Source organism: Cottoperca gobio, chromosome 11 (assembly GCF_900634415.1).
Source record: "Cottoperca gobio chromosome 11, fCotGob3.1, whole genome shotgun sequence".
Taxonomy (NCBI): domain Eukaryota; kingdom Metazoa; phylum Chordata; class Actinopteri; order Perciformes; family Bovichtidae; genus Cottoperca; species Cottoperca gobio.
The window spans coordinates 10,585,440-10,600,949 of record NC_041365.1 but is presented as its reverse complement, the minus strand read 5'-3'; the positions used below and the strand labels follow the sequence as shown (position 1 = coordinate 10,600,949).

General features: G+C 38.8%; 2 protein-coding genes across 2 annotated transcripts in view; one reads left to right on the top strand and one right to left on the bottom strand.

Annotated features, from left to right (window-relative positions):
• Positions 1-3,711: 3,711 nt before the first annotated feature.
• Positions 3,712-11,447, top strand: LOC115016127 (homocysteine-responsive endoplasmic reticulum-resident ubiquitin-like domain member 2 protein). The gene is made up of 9 exons (XM_029443796.1): positions 3,712-3,854; positions 4,320-4,663; positions 5,918-5,995; positions 6,861-6,974; positions 7,143-7,273; positions 8,159-8,272; positions 8,368-8,655; positions 8,875-8,986; positions 10,263-11,447. The coding sequence occupies exons 2-9, from the start codon at positions 4,517-4,519 to the stop codon at positions 10,428-10,430; spliced, it is 1,152 nt and encodes a 383-aa protein (XP_029299656.1). The 5' UTR covers positions 3,712-3,854; positions 4,320-4,516; the 3' UTR covers positions 10,431-11,447.
• Positions 11,448-13,581: 2,134 nt separating this feature from the next.
• Positions 13,582-15,510, bottom strand: part of LOC115016103 (sodium bicarbonate cotransporter 3-like) — a 39,201-nt gene continuing 37,272 nt past the window's right edge. Inside the window, 1 exon segment of the mRNA XM_029443771.1 lies at positions 13,582-14,833. The gene's annotated coding sequence lies outside the window, so the exon portion shown is untranslated.

Genomic DNA, 15,510 nt, shown 5'->3' with positions numbered 1-15,510 from the left:
TTCTATAATGACATCAAAGCTCTCTGTGTGCAGCTTTTTTAATACCTACGCAGAGGTGAGCTGTATACAGGGAGCCCTGAACAGACAGACATTGGTCAAAAGTGACGAACAAGCTAGTTACCCTGAGCGTATCATTTACGAAACAGTCAATATAGATCTCTGTCATACAGTACATCATCTGTCAAAGGATGACTGAGATATTTGACTTTGCATTGAAGGTAGAAACTTTAACCAATGCTTATGCGTAAGGAAACCTTACTAAATATTGTATGACATGAGCTGACTGCGCTGGTATCATAGTGAGGTAGAATAGGCTACCTGAAGTGTAGAAAGTGGAAAGGCTTTAAAACAATTGGCAAAAAGAGGACCTCATTTTAATCAGGTTGAAGTTTTAATCACTTCCATGTGTCTTATTGTAATTTACCGTCCATATAGCCGAGAATAGGAAAGGGGCGAGAGAGGGGGCGACATGCAGTGAAGGGCCGCAGGTCGGAATCAATGGATGGATGGAATGAGTGAATTTAACACGAATCAAATCTAATTGTACTCTGACCTAAGAAACAAAACAAACAAAAAACAAGTTTTAAGTTAAAAAAATTGAAATGTGACAGGAGAGGTCAAGAAGTCACAGGCTTTTATGAAAGAGCTCCCATTTACTTAAAGACAAAAACAAACAATAAAAAAAAAGAGGCAGACAGAATGAGCAGAACAACTAACCAATCAGTCCAGCAGTCCAATAAAAATAAAGAAATACTTGGAAAACAACTTGGGAAAAAAGAAGAAGAAAAACTGATTGTTGTTGCTGCTTAATTCAAACCTCCTCCAGTCAGTGACCTTGTCACACTCATGACTCACTAATGTGGAAACTCATCAGGAGGCACAAGGGAAGGACAACCCACAAGACAACCTACAGCCCTGTTGAATAAATAACTTTTTACTTGCTTTGATTATTGAAATGTAAAAGGAAAAAATGTTACAATGTATTTTATTTTATAAGACTAATTCCTTGTATTGCACAAAGAAAAGATTATTATACTATTTATTGACACTTGTACGCCTCGTAAGTGCTTCACCAGCTGTAAAAGGCTCTTTATTTTCATATTTTCTGTTTATTTCCTGTTATTCAATTTTGCCCAGCCTGCTTGTGTAATTGTGAAAAGCTTGCATGTCTTGCATGCTCAAAATTCAGCTTTATTTTGAAAGGGAAATATATATCTCCTCTTTTCCTTTTGAAGCCTAATGCAGTCAAACATAAATGGCACCCTCAATTTTAACCTCCTGCTCAGAAGCTTTCCAGTGACTCTGACTTATTTTTCTTATATATTGCATTTTATCTCTGCAGAGGATGGAGTGACAAATGGGGTAACCATCATAAAGTGGCATCCTACTCTGGTCACAGGAAGCTCTCTGAGGGTTCTGAAAAAAGGCTGACATTTTACAGGATGAGAAAAATGGAAGAAAGCATTGTTCTGCTCAATGGATCAAGAAAATATGCAAAGACTCTCCACTCTGTTTAGTATGACAAAAGTGATGAATATCTATCATCCAAAATCAAAAGGTGGATGCTGGATGCTTTGTTAACTCAACAAAAACACTTAGGAAACTGTCACACTATAGCACACTATTCATTCGTAAGCAGATATAAGGACACAAAAATACGGAAGTGACCCATATTGCATTATCACCCGCTGCTAAATTGAAGCAGGGTGTGAACACAGTCCTTTGTGAAGGAGGGTAATGGACAGGGAAATGAAAGAAATTGGATGTCTCTACAGCACTGCCATTAAAGGAGGTACCACTGCTGTACATCACCTTGTTACCATGTTGCACTCTCAGAGGAAGGGCGATCAGCCGGAGGTGTTAACATGGTGAAATAAACATCTTGGACATCACAAGGAAATTGCTTTACTCTCCTGGAGTTTTTCTTTAATTGCAGGAAGTCTTTGTATGGTTGTGTAGCTCATGAAGAATGAGAAAACAACCATATAGTAGGATACCATTCACTGTGTTTATTTGCAGTGAGTTTTAAGAGAATGCACATCAAAGATCAAAGAAATGCTAAAAGACGTTGGAAAAAAGGTATGCCCTTATAAGGAAGAGCATTTAGGAGCAAAAGATGAGGGCTGAACCGATCACAGCGCACACTGGACGAGAGACACATATACAGATGGCTGTGAATTTTCCAATTAACCTCACCTGCACATGTTTGTATTGTGTGAGGAAACGAGAGCATGGGGAGGAAATCTGGGCCAGGAAGTGGTCTATTGATCAAATAGGTCAAATTATATAAAACCGAGCCTCAGACCAGCTAGGGAAATTCATATTGTGGATTCATTGGTGCAATTTGCTGTGGTTTGGAATTGTTGTGATTGATTTCAAAACAATTACACTCTTGTTTCCCAGAGATATGCTGTGATGTAACACACACACACACACACACACACAGACACAGACACACACACACACACACACACACACACACACACACACACACACACACACACACACACACACATACACACACACACACACACAAAGACATAGGATGAATAATGCCATGTTCTTGTCTACTCAGGAAATATTACTCCGGAAGATTTATTCGGTACAATGACCTGCAAGGCCTCTTGAGTGTTATGAATTAAGTGAAAGTAGGTTAACCAATTTTCAGTTGAACATATTTCATCTCAGTTTTTCATTGAAGGTCATAACAGGCAAACTTATTTCATGTTTTCTTCATTTCAATCTGCGTGTGGGTTATGTATCAAACACAATTACTATAATAAAATCTTAACCCATGATATTTTCGTGCATCTCTTTATAAAACGCATCTGTACAATACATTTTGATGAAACATAGAAGATTGTGCATTTAATGTGGCCGTACATTCACCATACTCATGCTATGCTAATAAAAAATGACTATTTTTTTGGAAATAGGCAAAAAAAAAGCAACAACAGAAAAATCGATACATCTGCCCAAGGACACCAAATGTTTTGTGTGTTTTATATAATCAGACATGGAACACGAGTGAGGCAGGGTGTTACGCTTTGCTACCACCAGATGGCAGTCAAATTAAATCACTTGAACTGCAATAGACCTAAACCCAACACGGCACATTCCAGCACAAATCAATCACTCATTCAAACCGTCAGCGATTCAATCTTTATTTAGTTAATTCATATATTAATTAGTCTGGAGCCTTGTGTTGAATTATTAGAATCAGAATTAAGAAAATCTTTGCCCACAACATTTTCATTCAAAATCTCTAAATCATTGGCCGAACCACTATTTCAAATAAGTACCTTACAGTATATATTGTATACTTTGCCTGTTCAACAATTATAATCATTTAAATTCTGAATAGTCATCTTCCACTGCAAAACATACACCAATTTTCATGGACGTAATGCTGAGAGTGGCTTGACTCAATAGACTGATGTAGGCTATATCTAGTTTTGTATGTAAAAATATGTACTAGAAAAAGAGAAATTATAAAATGTCATAGGATTTCATGATCATATTTGTTGGCCTTACCATCCAATATTTCATTATATCTATTAAAGGTATTTTACTTTATCAACATGTGTTTTGTTTTTTGGGTTAGCCCCTAACAGAATAGCACTTTCTTTTACATTATGTTAAAGATTAAACTCATTCACTATAGTAGTATGCACCGATTATGGCCCACACTGGATTTCATCATGTCTCTGTTGTAACTCACACGTCCACCAGTGGGTGGCGGTAATGTACCCTAAACATTGAATGCCGACAACATCCTGAAATCCAACGAAGAAGAACTGAAGCCAGCAGGTTTAGTCCAGGGCTGTATGTTTCGGTCACTGGGGGCAAACAAGGTAGGCAAACAATATGTCACTCCTCTGTTGAGACGAAAATCTTTTTAAAACAAGATCGTTTTAATTTGGCAAGCTACGTATGCTAGCTAACAACTTTTTCTGTCTAGTTGACTGACATTAGTAGCAGAAAACATACTGGGGCTAACGTTAGCTTAGCCGGTTGTTAAATACTCCTATCCAGGGCTAGCTGTTGGCATTGTTATTTTATCCCATACATACCGTTACGTCTCTATCCACATGTACGAGCTCTTTATAACAGTGTAAAAGTCTTGTTAAATGTATGTCTGAGTATTTACCGCATTTAAAACAGTAGCGGTTAATTCTTTTGTCAAATATTGTTGTAACGTTATATGCAATGCCAAATTCCTGCTTGCCTGACAGTAGCACACATTACTCGCATGTAATATGTCTTACATTTATGTTATTGGCATCACGCTAACCTCGTGTTTTTCTTTCTCTCCTCAGGTTCCAGCTGTGTGCCGTCTCTACCAATTTGCAGGAAACAGCTTGGAGCTGCAGATTAGCAACATCAGTCTTTATAATAACATTAAAGCTTCCTTCCGATGTTAGATACAACACCCTAGAAACCTATTCGGAGGACTGTAGCCAGTGTCCAGATGCATTTGTTTTTGTTTCCAACTGGAGACAAATGGTTTTGAGTCATGGATCAAGGTGTTGTAGACAGTCCTGTTGTCCTTGTCATCAAGGCACCCAACCAGAAGTACACTGACCAAACTATAAACTGTTACCAGAACTGGACTGTGGAGAAACTCAAAGCACACTTGTCAGATGTATACCCAAGCAAACCAGTGAGTACTTTTGATCCAATCCGCTTATTGCTGCTGAGATGAGAACATGTTACAATGTATTAATCCCAATGCCTATTTTGTGCTTCTCTGGTCCATCCTACTTTCCGGTGACATCAAAGTCAGCTGATCACCTTTTGTGGAATCACAAGAAAGAGTCACTTTCTGTGTGCCGTTTTATTTTTCATTGCGTGTCAAGAGGGAACGGGTGACATAAACATGTAAAAAAATAATAATACGTTCCACGAATTGTTAACTTCTGTTACTTGGTATGCAGAGTCAGCTGGGTCCCTGCGTGTGATGGTGTGAATGATGTTTGTAGAATTTGACCCCAAGAAGTGAGTTGTGTAAGATGAGATCAAACATTGTTGCACATATTGCATTAGTGCACAAACCTCTATATATGCTGCTCTAACGTAACCAACAGTGCACTGGTCACTTTATCTCAACTAAAATCTTCTTTATTGTTTGTCTTGGTATTTATTTTGCTTTAATTTTTATTTGATTTTATCCAGTGATTTGGCTGATAATGTAGTTATAACTCTATTTGAGTCCAGTACCTACAATTTTATTCAAATGATTGTTGAATCATCATCAAAGTGACACAGAACATTAACCTTGATCTATTCTCTGAATTGAAAGAAGTCAGGTTTCCAGAGTCGGAGTAGATGAACGAGCCTTGGAGTCTGTAGATTTGACTTCACAATGAAAGGAAGGCGTTTCCTGCTTTATTGTGCTTTGCTCCCTTTTCTCTCTTGTTCTGATGCCGTCATTGTAAACACACCAGGGACACATTTCTCCCTTGTAAAGTTGTGGAGCGATCTCTGTAAGGGCTTCACTTTTGTTAGTGTGATTTAGCGAACATTAACTGTGACATATTTAACAATGACGCAACATGATCCCGGAATAAAGGGTTCTCTGTTGCAACTTAGTTGGCCAGGATTTTAAATAGACAATTTAAATTCCTGAGTGGTCGTTCTGTACAGTGAACGTAGGCTTTCAGAGGACACCCTCTGACCTACACTGCAGGTTAATCCACTGTTAAAACCACTTATTCCAATTAAGGTTACTATAATCTCATCCTCATTATGCATTTGATGTCGTGGTCTACATCTCAGAGTTTGCTGTTTTCCTGCTTGTCGTTGTCGATTGTTAACTAGAATTGTTTAAGAAGAGCAAAATAAAATGAACTGTATTCTAATCTGTAATACGATTATCTCGTGTGACCTCATTATGCTTATTGTTCTGAATTTCTAGAGCTCCAAAGACCAGAGGCTGGTGTATTCTGGGAAGCTGCTTTTGAATCACTTTACCTTAAAAGATGTGCTCAGAAAGGTAGGTTCTCTCTGTGATGGATTACATGTGTATTAGAGTGATTCTAGTTTAATAATTATAAAACTAACAGCTGCCTGATTCTCTGCTGTCACCAACTGCGTATTGTTTTTGAGTGCAGCTTCGTTGAGCTGTACTTGTGTGTCTACATGCAAGTGTATGTGATGACATGATCATATGGCTTTGTTGTTCAAAGTGATATTTTTAGCTTCATTTCTAGAGCAGAAGAAGGTAATGGGGCTATTAAAAGGTATAACTTTGAGGAGTAATAATAATTAGAAGGTTATAAACTCTGAAGGGTCATAGGAGTAATAAAAACAAACCATAATGGACATTTAAATGCAGCAAAATCAATGTTGTTGCTAATCATGGACATTCCAATTGCATTGTGAAAACAAACGGGCATTTAATAAGGTTTAAAATTCTTCAATACATATTTGATGGTTATGATCAGGACTGAAGTTGGTTAAAAGCTTTAACTCATTGAAAGTATAAAATATTCATAAATAATGTTTTACGGCAGTTTAAAGTGAGGCACAAGGGTTAACAGATGCAAACATGCTATCCACTATCCGGTGTTATGGATGGTATGACAGCAATATTCTTTATGTATTGTCTCAGGTTGAATGTATGCATCTCAGCTTGTCCTGTAATTTGCTGGTGCTACATTGAGAAAATCAATCGGACATGTTGTCATACCTTTCAGTCTAGCATTGACCAATATTACGCAGACGATATGAATACAACTCTTGGTTATTTAAAGCAGATTTTTTTCATTGTTCACCCATAAAGTTCAAACGTTGATATTGTTTCCCCCTTGAAGATGCAATATTTGCAAACTGTTTAATAATGAGCTGTGCTTCTACAGCAGGATGAGTACCATATGCTCCATCTGGTGTGCGCCTCCCGAACCCCTCCCAGCTCCCCGAAGTTCCCCCGCAGCCGCAGTAACAAGCCTCAGGAGAGCTCTGCCGGTCCCACGGTGGGTCAGCCACGCGCTCCTCACACCTTTCCATTCATTTCATCATCAGTACATTTCCTTTAATCATCCAACTCACTGCTGTAATCTACATCTCTTGAGGATTTAAACAAACGCCACTTGCCTTTTAAGATGAACCATAAATGTTAAACTTATTTTTCTGGTTTACAGCCCCTTCAAAACTCTACCAGTCCTTCCACTGCTCATCAAAGCCAGTCATCTACAGGAGAGAGCAGCGATGGACTCAGACAGCGAACAGGACCCTTCCCTTATCACCAGATGTATCCACAATTTATGGACAGGTAAGCTTTTGAACTGGTGAAACTTTGTTAACTGCTGCAGTGCAAAGATAGATTGTAATTTACTAATCTGACGCACTATAAAAAGGATTTTTCAAACACAAAAATCAACCTTTGTTAAGGGTAAGATCAGGACCTATAGATAATTTAGATGCCAAATATCACCACAAGCATTGCTGCTATCGTTAAGAAAAGTCTTGTTAGGCCTGTAAGAAGCAACAAGGTACATTAACATAAAAGACGAGATGTCTTAAAAGCCTTTGAATTCATTAATCTAAAAACAAAAGAAAAGGCCTTAATTGGCATTAAAATGTCCTAAATCAGTCTTTCAATCTCTCTCTCTGTCTGTCTGTCTGTCTCTCTCCTCTCTCTGTCTGTCTGTCTCTCTCTCTCTCTGTCTGTCTGTCTGTCTCTCTCTCTGTCTGTCTGTCTCTCTCTCTGTCTGTCTGTCTGTCTCTCTCTCTGTCTGTCTGTCTGTCTGTCTGTCTGTCTGTCTGTCTGTCTCTCTCTCTGTCTGTCTGTCTGTCTCTCTCTCTGTCTGTCTGTCTCTCTGTCTGTCTCTCTGTCTGTCTGTCTGTCTGTCTCTCTCTCTGTCTGTCTGTCTGTCTGTCTCTCTCTCTGTCTGTCTGTCTGTCTGGATCCTGATAGTGGAAACATTGCGTGTAAAATTAGTTTTTAAATTGTATTCAGTGGCATCTAAAATCTAAAATTTAACTTGCCTTAAGCTGTAGGAACCCTGAAAAAGGGCTAAAGCAGCACAGAGCTGCTATTGGGTTAGAATGATTAGTTTATTTGACAGTCCAAAGTTAGATTGTATTAGATCTGTTCATCGCAGCCTTTTGACAATTGTGGTTCATGTGTTTGTAATGCAATGTCTCTTATTTCCAGCTGGAATCAATACTCACCACAGTCAACCCCTCCCACAAACATGCCTGCTTATTACAACCCCATGACACTAATGTGGTGGCAGCAGTTGTACGCCCGGCAATACTACATGCATTAGTAAGTCCCTTCATGTTTCTGAATGTTTACTGAGCCTCTATCCAGGCAAACATTAAAGTGTTACAAACCAACTCTTCTCCCGTCTCTCCCTCCAGTCAGTTACTGGCTGCCTCCTCTCAACACCTCAGGCCAGAACAGCCCTCGACTCACTCTAACCCGCCCGACCCTCTGAGCCAGCGTCCTCAGGCGGATCGCCGTGGCAACCCGGAAGTCCAGATGAACGCCCAGGGGGGGGAGATCATGAACGAGGAGGAGCTGAACCGGGATTGGCTCGACTGGGTGTACACATTTTCACGTGCTGCGATCCTCCTCAGTATAGTCTACTTCTATTCCTCCTTCAGCCGCTTTGTCATGGTGATGATGGCCATGCTGGTGCTGTATCTGTGAGTGCTCCTTAGTTAAGATGCTGTATATTGATTTGGCAGTTTGGGCTTTCATTCTATCTATCTCCCATAATGATAGGTTTGTTTTCATTTTCACACACTACAGCCTAAACAATTCACGTGTTACTCATAAGTATAAATAGTAATGGATGTATAATGCTATTTAGTGTTATTGGCAGGATGTGAAACGTTTGTAACGTCAGGTGTTTCCGTGTGCAGGCATCAGGCCGGCTGGTTTCCCTTTAACTTGGAGAATGAACTTCTGCTTCCTGGAGAGAGAAATCAGGACGATATGGAGGGAGAGCAACAAAACCACGACTTTCAGGAAATGGTAGCTGCCTCTCATCCACCTCAGCTTTACCAAGACAGTTACCCAGTGCTGATGGGATTTTTATCTGTAACTTAGATTGTGTCTTCAGTCCACGTCGTTCACTCAAGTCCAGATATTTACAGGGTTTTTTTTTTACAGAATGTTTCTAATTCTAATACATGGAAACAAGAAAAGGCCTCCCCACCTTGGTTACAAATGTCGATGCCTTGAGTTAAAGCAGTGCTGGAATATCACCAACTATTTTAATGGAGTTAGGATTATATCATTGTAAATGTAATATCTTTGTGTTTTAGATTGTCTGACCAAAAAAAGGTCATTTAAAGATGCCACCATAAATATTGGGAATGGTGATGGGATATTTTACACTATTTTCTAAAATGTTATAACCTAAACAATTAATTGATATATGAATGAACAGATTATTTATATAAATAATGAAAGTAATTGATATATTCCGCTGTAGTGACATTTTAGGCAGGATGGAAGTAATTACAAATATTGTTACTTTAAAACTATTATTCAAGTAAAAGTAGGTCAGTTAAAATGCACTCTGATTTAAGGTGACTGCCTTCATTATTTAAAAAAAAAAAAAGGGGGAAATAAAGAAACAAGAAGTGTGTGCAACAAGAAGCATCATGAAGCCACATAAAGGATATAGACACTTCTTATAGAATCATTAGAAACAAATATGAAACATAACCAAGACAGACAACTGTAACAACAATATAAACTCCGCTGGAGTATCCACCATGAGCATGTTAGACACAGCGTGCACATGTTGATGACACGAAATCATAAGTGTGTTTGATTTGGGTCACTTCGCGTGCTGGCTGGGTGGTGCGTTAAATCAGTGATTAATTACGATATAGATGCAGCTTTGTATTTACTATGCCGGGATACATTAATGATACCATAAAGACGTAATTCTTAAATTGATTGCGTTGTTGTGCATTTTTTTAACTGTCCCCTAAGTGCTAGGACCCGCCCTGAGTTTGACCCCTGTCAATTACACAAAAAACGTGCTACAGTTTTGAAAGTAAATGTGATTTATTACCCTTATCCCTGATTTTAGGTTACATGGTAACGTCATCAGGGAACAAAAAGGACTCTGAATTATGAAATCTAAATTGGTCAGACATTAAGAGTAACTTTGCATTAGGGAGCTACTGTTCAAGATTACTAATTTCACCGTCAAATATGTCTAATCTAGTGCACTAAATGTTAGTGTGAAACTGTATCTCACCTGGTTGTCTTCTTATAACGTAATCCTGTATAGGAAGGAGTGATAGACGACACCTCGGACGATGATGGCGAAAGTGGCGAGGAAGGAGCAGAAGAGCCTAACAGCGCCCCCCACACGGGCTTCCTCTCCTCCACGTGGTCGTTCATCATAACCTTCTTCATGTCACTCATCCCAGAGGGACCGCCAAACGCTGCTAACTGAACCACGAGCCGCCACAGTTCTCCACAAGGGCACACTCTTTCTTTAAAAGGAGGACGAGTATCCTACCTGCTTAGGGAAACGGTTTCTGTTGCAGTACAGTGTTATAGTTTTCCAATAGTGTACTTTACTACATATCTAAGACTTTGAGCCAAAATACATATGACTGATTTAACACGGAAAGAGAAAAATGATCACCTCTTATGGAAGTTTTTTTGTTTGTTTGTCTGCACAAAGACAAACCTTTTGAGCTGTTATATGATACGAACATTAATTTAACTGCTGTTTACAAGGATTGCTAGTGACGCCTTGTAAACATAGTCAGATGAATAATAGTATGTGGCAATGCATTGTTTCTGTAATTTATGAAACGGGGACAGCAGGCACATGTATAAAGGAAAACAATTACAGCACTGCAGCATCGTGTTTGACAACTTGCATCTCTTTATTTTCCTTTGTGGGAAGCTGCAACATTCGTTGAAATAGTTTTGTTTGAATTGTAATGATTTGTTGTAATGGTGGTTGTATCTAAATAAGACATTTAAATTTAAAAGGGCCACCTTAGTTCAAGAGCTAAACCTTAGTGAATAGTCCCGAGTCATGTAGAGCCTGTGATTATTTACATGAGAGATCTTGGCCTGAGAGTTCATAAAATGTGTCTTAACACATTGTGTATGTGTTGACGTGTATCTCAGAGCGATGTTGGCTACGGAAGTGTGATTTTTACTGAAGTGAAACAATGAACCACTAATTGAAAGAACTGAGTTAAGTAGAAGAATGGAGCTTCCAATATTAATGGAAAATCAAACAGGACGCTCGTTGTTGGGATTTAAAGTTGTGTGGCAATGAGCGAACAAGAGAAAGTTTAAAATGTCCTACTATTAAATAAAGCACTGCCCTAATTCAGAGTTCATGTAGGACAAACCTTACACCTCTTGAGTGTGTGAAAATGGCTGCTGCTGTTAATATGTTGTGTACCAATAATGATGATCATGTTTATTAAACCTTCATTCATGGTAATGTAGTCATGTGGTTTCTCCAGATTCTCCCTTAAGCAAAGAGCAACACATGACCACAACTACTGACTAAATTGTGAACAGGAAGCGTTATAAAATAGATATTTAATCTTGTTAAACGGACTACATGGGATCAGTTATCCTGTATCTCTACTGTGGAAGCATGCCGCTGAAGCCAGTGTTGCCTCTAGGTTCAAGCACTTGCTGCTAAAAAAAAGAAAGAAGAGAAGAAGAGCATCAGAAGAATTGGGTAGTATAATTACAACATAATCAACGGTGCAAGTATAATAAACAATAAACCATTTTTAGTTCAATTTTACAGTATATTTATTATATATTCTTGCATAAATACTTAAAGAAGTGAAAATAGCAAGGCCTCCCCATATCCAGACTGAAAGGTTTGCGTAGTAATTATGTGCACTAATCTAATGTCTGTAAGGTCACGTTTAACATCCACACAGGTGTTTTCACTCTGGCTGATTAGACCTTCTGCTCAGGGTTAATGTTTCCTGCACTAACAGGATTCCTATCAGCGAAGGAAATGTCAATCAAACACAATCTGCACATGTCCACACAGGCCTCAGAGTCTAATTAGTCAAATAAGTGAACACACCTGTGTGTCAATGATTGTTACACAGTAACTTAATGAGCCAGCAGTGCTGTGGTGTGTAAGACAGATCTCTGCTGCCACCTTTTGCCTTTAACATGAACATGTTACAAATGGGACATTCAAGGACTCTGCCCGATATGTGTATACACTAACCTTGAAATCTTTTACTTTTAAACTTAAAGTTTCTAAACATCTCGGACCTTTAGCATTTCTGTCTTTCATCGGACATCTGACAGATCTGCAAAAAGCTAGAAAGTAATTATAGACATGACTTCTATACTGGGGAGCTAACTATGATGGAAGTCCATGATCCATCTGAGACGAGATCACTTCTTCACCACCTAAGAACTAAACTAGCATGAGCATTTTAAGATCTCCCATAAAGCTCAGTGTGGTTTTAAAATAAAGACAGAAGAAAATCACCATGTATTCACTTTTATTGCTTTGCACCAATCGGCCATGACAGAAGAGTCATCAGTCAAGCCAACAACAGGATGTTATGGTCTGTACATGAGAATGCATTTTTACTAAGTGATCATGGAGTGTAATATGTTTGTTGTTGAACCACCTCTTTAAGCTAATACATCCATGTTCAAACTGTTGTCATGTGAAAATAGGTTATTTTCCAACAAAATGAACATGAAATTATGTGCATGATTGGTAGAAGTTCCACTGATCACATGGTCCATACATGTAGGGAAATAACTTATGAAATGCTTGTGACTGGATTTAAATTTAAGATTTTTTTAGATGGTTTGAACATTTTTTCACCATCTTCATTTTTGATGTTGATTGTACAATAATCTGACATACATTTGTCATTCACTGACCATTCAAAAAACCCCAGCACCTCAATAATCGAAGACTGAGCTTCTAAATGTGAGCACGTACTAGAGCTGTGACAGTAGAACACTCAGAAACCGTTTTAAGAGTACATGTAAATGGAAGATAAATTGAGTTACATCGTTTGAGTCGGCGGCTCAGGCTAAGACTTTCACACAGACGTGGAATAACACTATGACAGACATAAGCCTCAGCAAATGAGCCATGTACTAGTTCACTCTTGCAAAGTAATGATGGTCCGTCTTTGGCATTTTTTGTGCCATCACGTGTATACCTGTACATCTGTTCTGAACACTTAAATCATCAGCAAAAGACTTGCACATAAAGAGCTTCGACAAGGCACGTAAGCTATTGTCTGTATAGTCACTGCAGCTACACACAGACTGATGAAACGGACACAAAAATAATTTCAAAAATGATTCTTTGCCTGCATAATAACCAGGTTCATGAGTCCATACACGGCACGGTATGGATACTTATTGCTAAAACAGGACCGCACGTAGCAAAATAACAACTTCATAGAATATAAGTTTTTACATTTACTGTAGAAATATTTTTGCATAAAATAATTTGCAACACTAAACATATGAAATTATCTTTACACCACACGCACGCACACACACGCACGCACACACACTATTACCAACAATAATACAGACAGTATAAAAACTGGTGCATCTAACTGGGTCACGAATATTCTCTTTTTTTTATTTACCAACTTACTCTAATTTATGATTTACAGCATTTATTAAAATAGTTGTGATACCAGCGATGAAAGGAATACAGTGGACAGCTAATTATCACTGCCTTGTGATAAAATCAATCAAGTGACCACAGTCAGAAATCATTCAAGATTCCTGAGTTGTTTTAACAACAGATTTATAGATATGGTGGGAGGAGTCATCTTTTTTATTAACATCCATTTTAGGTAACAAACTATACTGGCAAAGTGCTTACTGAACAGTACAGACTTCATATGGCCTCTGAAATAGGTTTTCTGTAACGTTACAAATTAAAAGAACAAAGTATACATACATAATAATATTTCTATAAGATAACATACACTATGAACAGTGATGTTTACAGTGAAAACAACGGACCAACTTATGAGCAGCAATAATACTGAGTGTTCCCCTACAGACAGGAGAGACCATTCATGAAAAACACTACAAAGATGTACGTAGTAGTGTGGTGTAGTAGTAGTATCTATCTGAATGTACTTCTATTTTGGTTTGTCTCATTTACTGTGCCATACAAATGATGAAATATAAATTAGCCGACACTGACGGTACCTGCGTGGCTTTTAATCAAATGAGTTTTGAAGCTGGTGTAGTTCGGTGAAGGGTCTTAATCCGACCTAAAATACATGGAAACAAACAGTGCAGGGCAACACATGGTGTATGAACCCAAAATGAACAGTACTGTGATCAGCTAAAACAACAGTAACATTAAAATGAAAATGTAGAGTGGGTTAAAAGTCAAATTAATTTCACACAGTCCAAGATCCTCACCAGTGAGGCCCATTCCTTTGGCATCTGTGGTTTCAATGTGTGACAAATTGCTAGATGGAGACACTTCCTAGACAGTGAGCGTCGGTGGGCAGTAGCATTCCTCTGAGATGTGCTCTCTACAGTGCATTATATGGCAGCCATTTGTACATGCGCTGCACACTTCAAGACTTGAGTGGAGGAGGACTCGCAGCCCTGGGGGAGCTCGTCTGCTGCCCGAAAAAGGGAGCACTGCAGGCAGGTTGTGCTGCTCCAGTTCTATGCCCCCTTTGCCACTAAGATGGTGCTCGTCAGCGGGGTGAAGTGTTGTGTGGGAGAAGGTATCAAGAGGGGAGGAGGGCGTTCATTTGTCACAGGAAGGTCTCGGAACTGGAACCTCCTGGCGTATCTGGGCTGATGTCGACTTTAACGCAGGCCATCTTCTCCTGGCTGTTATACAGAGATGAAGAAGACAAAGACGAGATGAGCGCTTTTGACAATTTATGCTGGTGCTGAGGGTGGAAAACTGCAAATGTGACATTTTGTCAGGTAGATGAGTGATAGTGTTCAATTACCAGTGTTCTTAGAACAAAACTTTACCACCTACAGTACTCCTCGTTGATGGACTGTGTGCAGCTCATAGGTGAGACAATTCTACATTAAGTTTGTTAACTTGTGTTCAAATGTTTTATGGATTTGAATGGATGGAAGAATAAAAGTATTCCTGTCAACATCACTCAAACTAACAAGAAGAAACCCCCTTATTCAGATTTAGACTCAAGTACTTTGATGGATTTTTCTATCCTGCTTTAAATATTGAACCGATGTCCGACCTTCCAGGCAGCAATAAGCTTCAGTTTATTTCACTACAGTATCTTACAGTAACATAATCTGGGTCATAAAACTCAATAGTCCCCAACAGACAACATTGTTTTTTGGCAACATTATATTATCATATCACAGTTATTGGGAGTGGGAGTTGGGACAGTTGGGAGGGGGTCTCTGGAAAACTCCAGGAGATGGCATAGCTACCTTTCACTACGCTTCACTGGTTGGACACATGACTCTGCGCTCGAGTTCACGGCTTTCCACGCTGCAGTTTTGGTCATTTCATCAGAGATATTTAC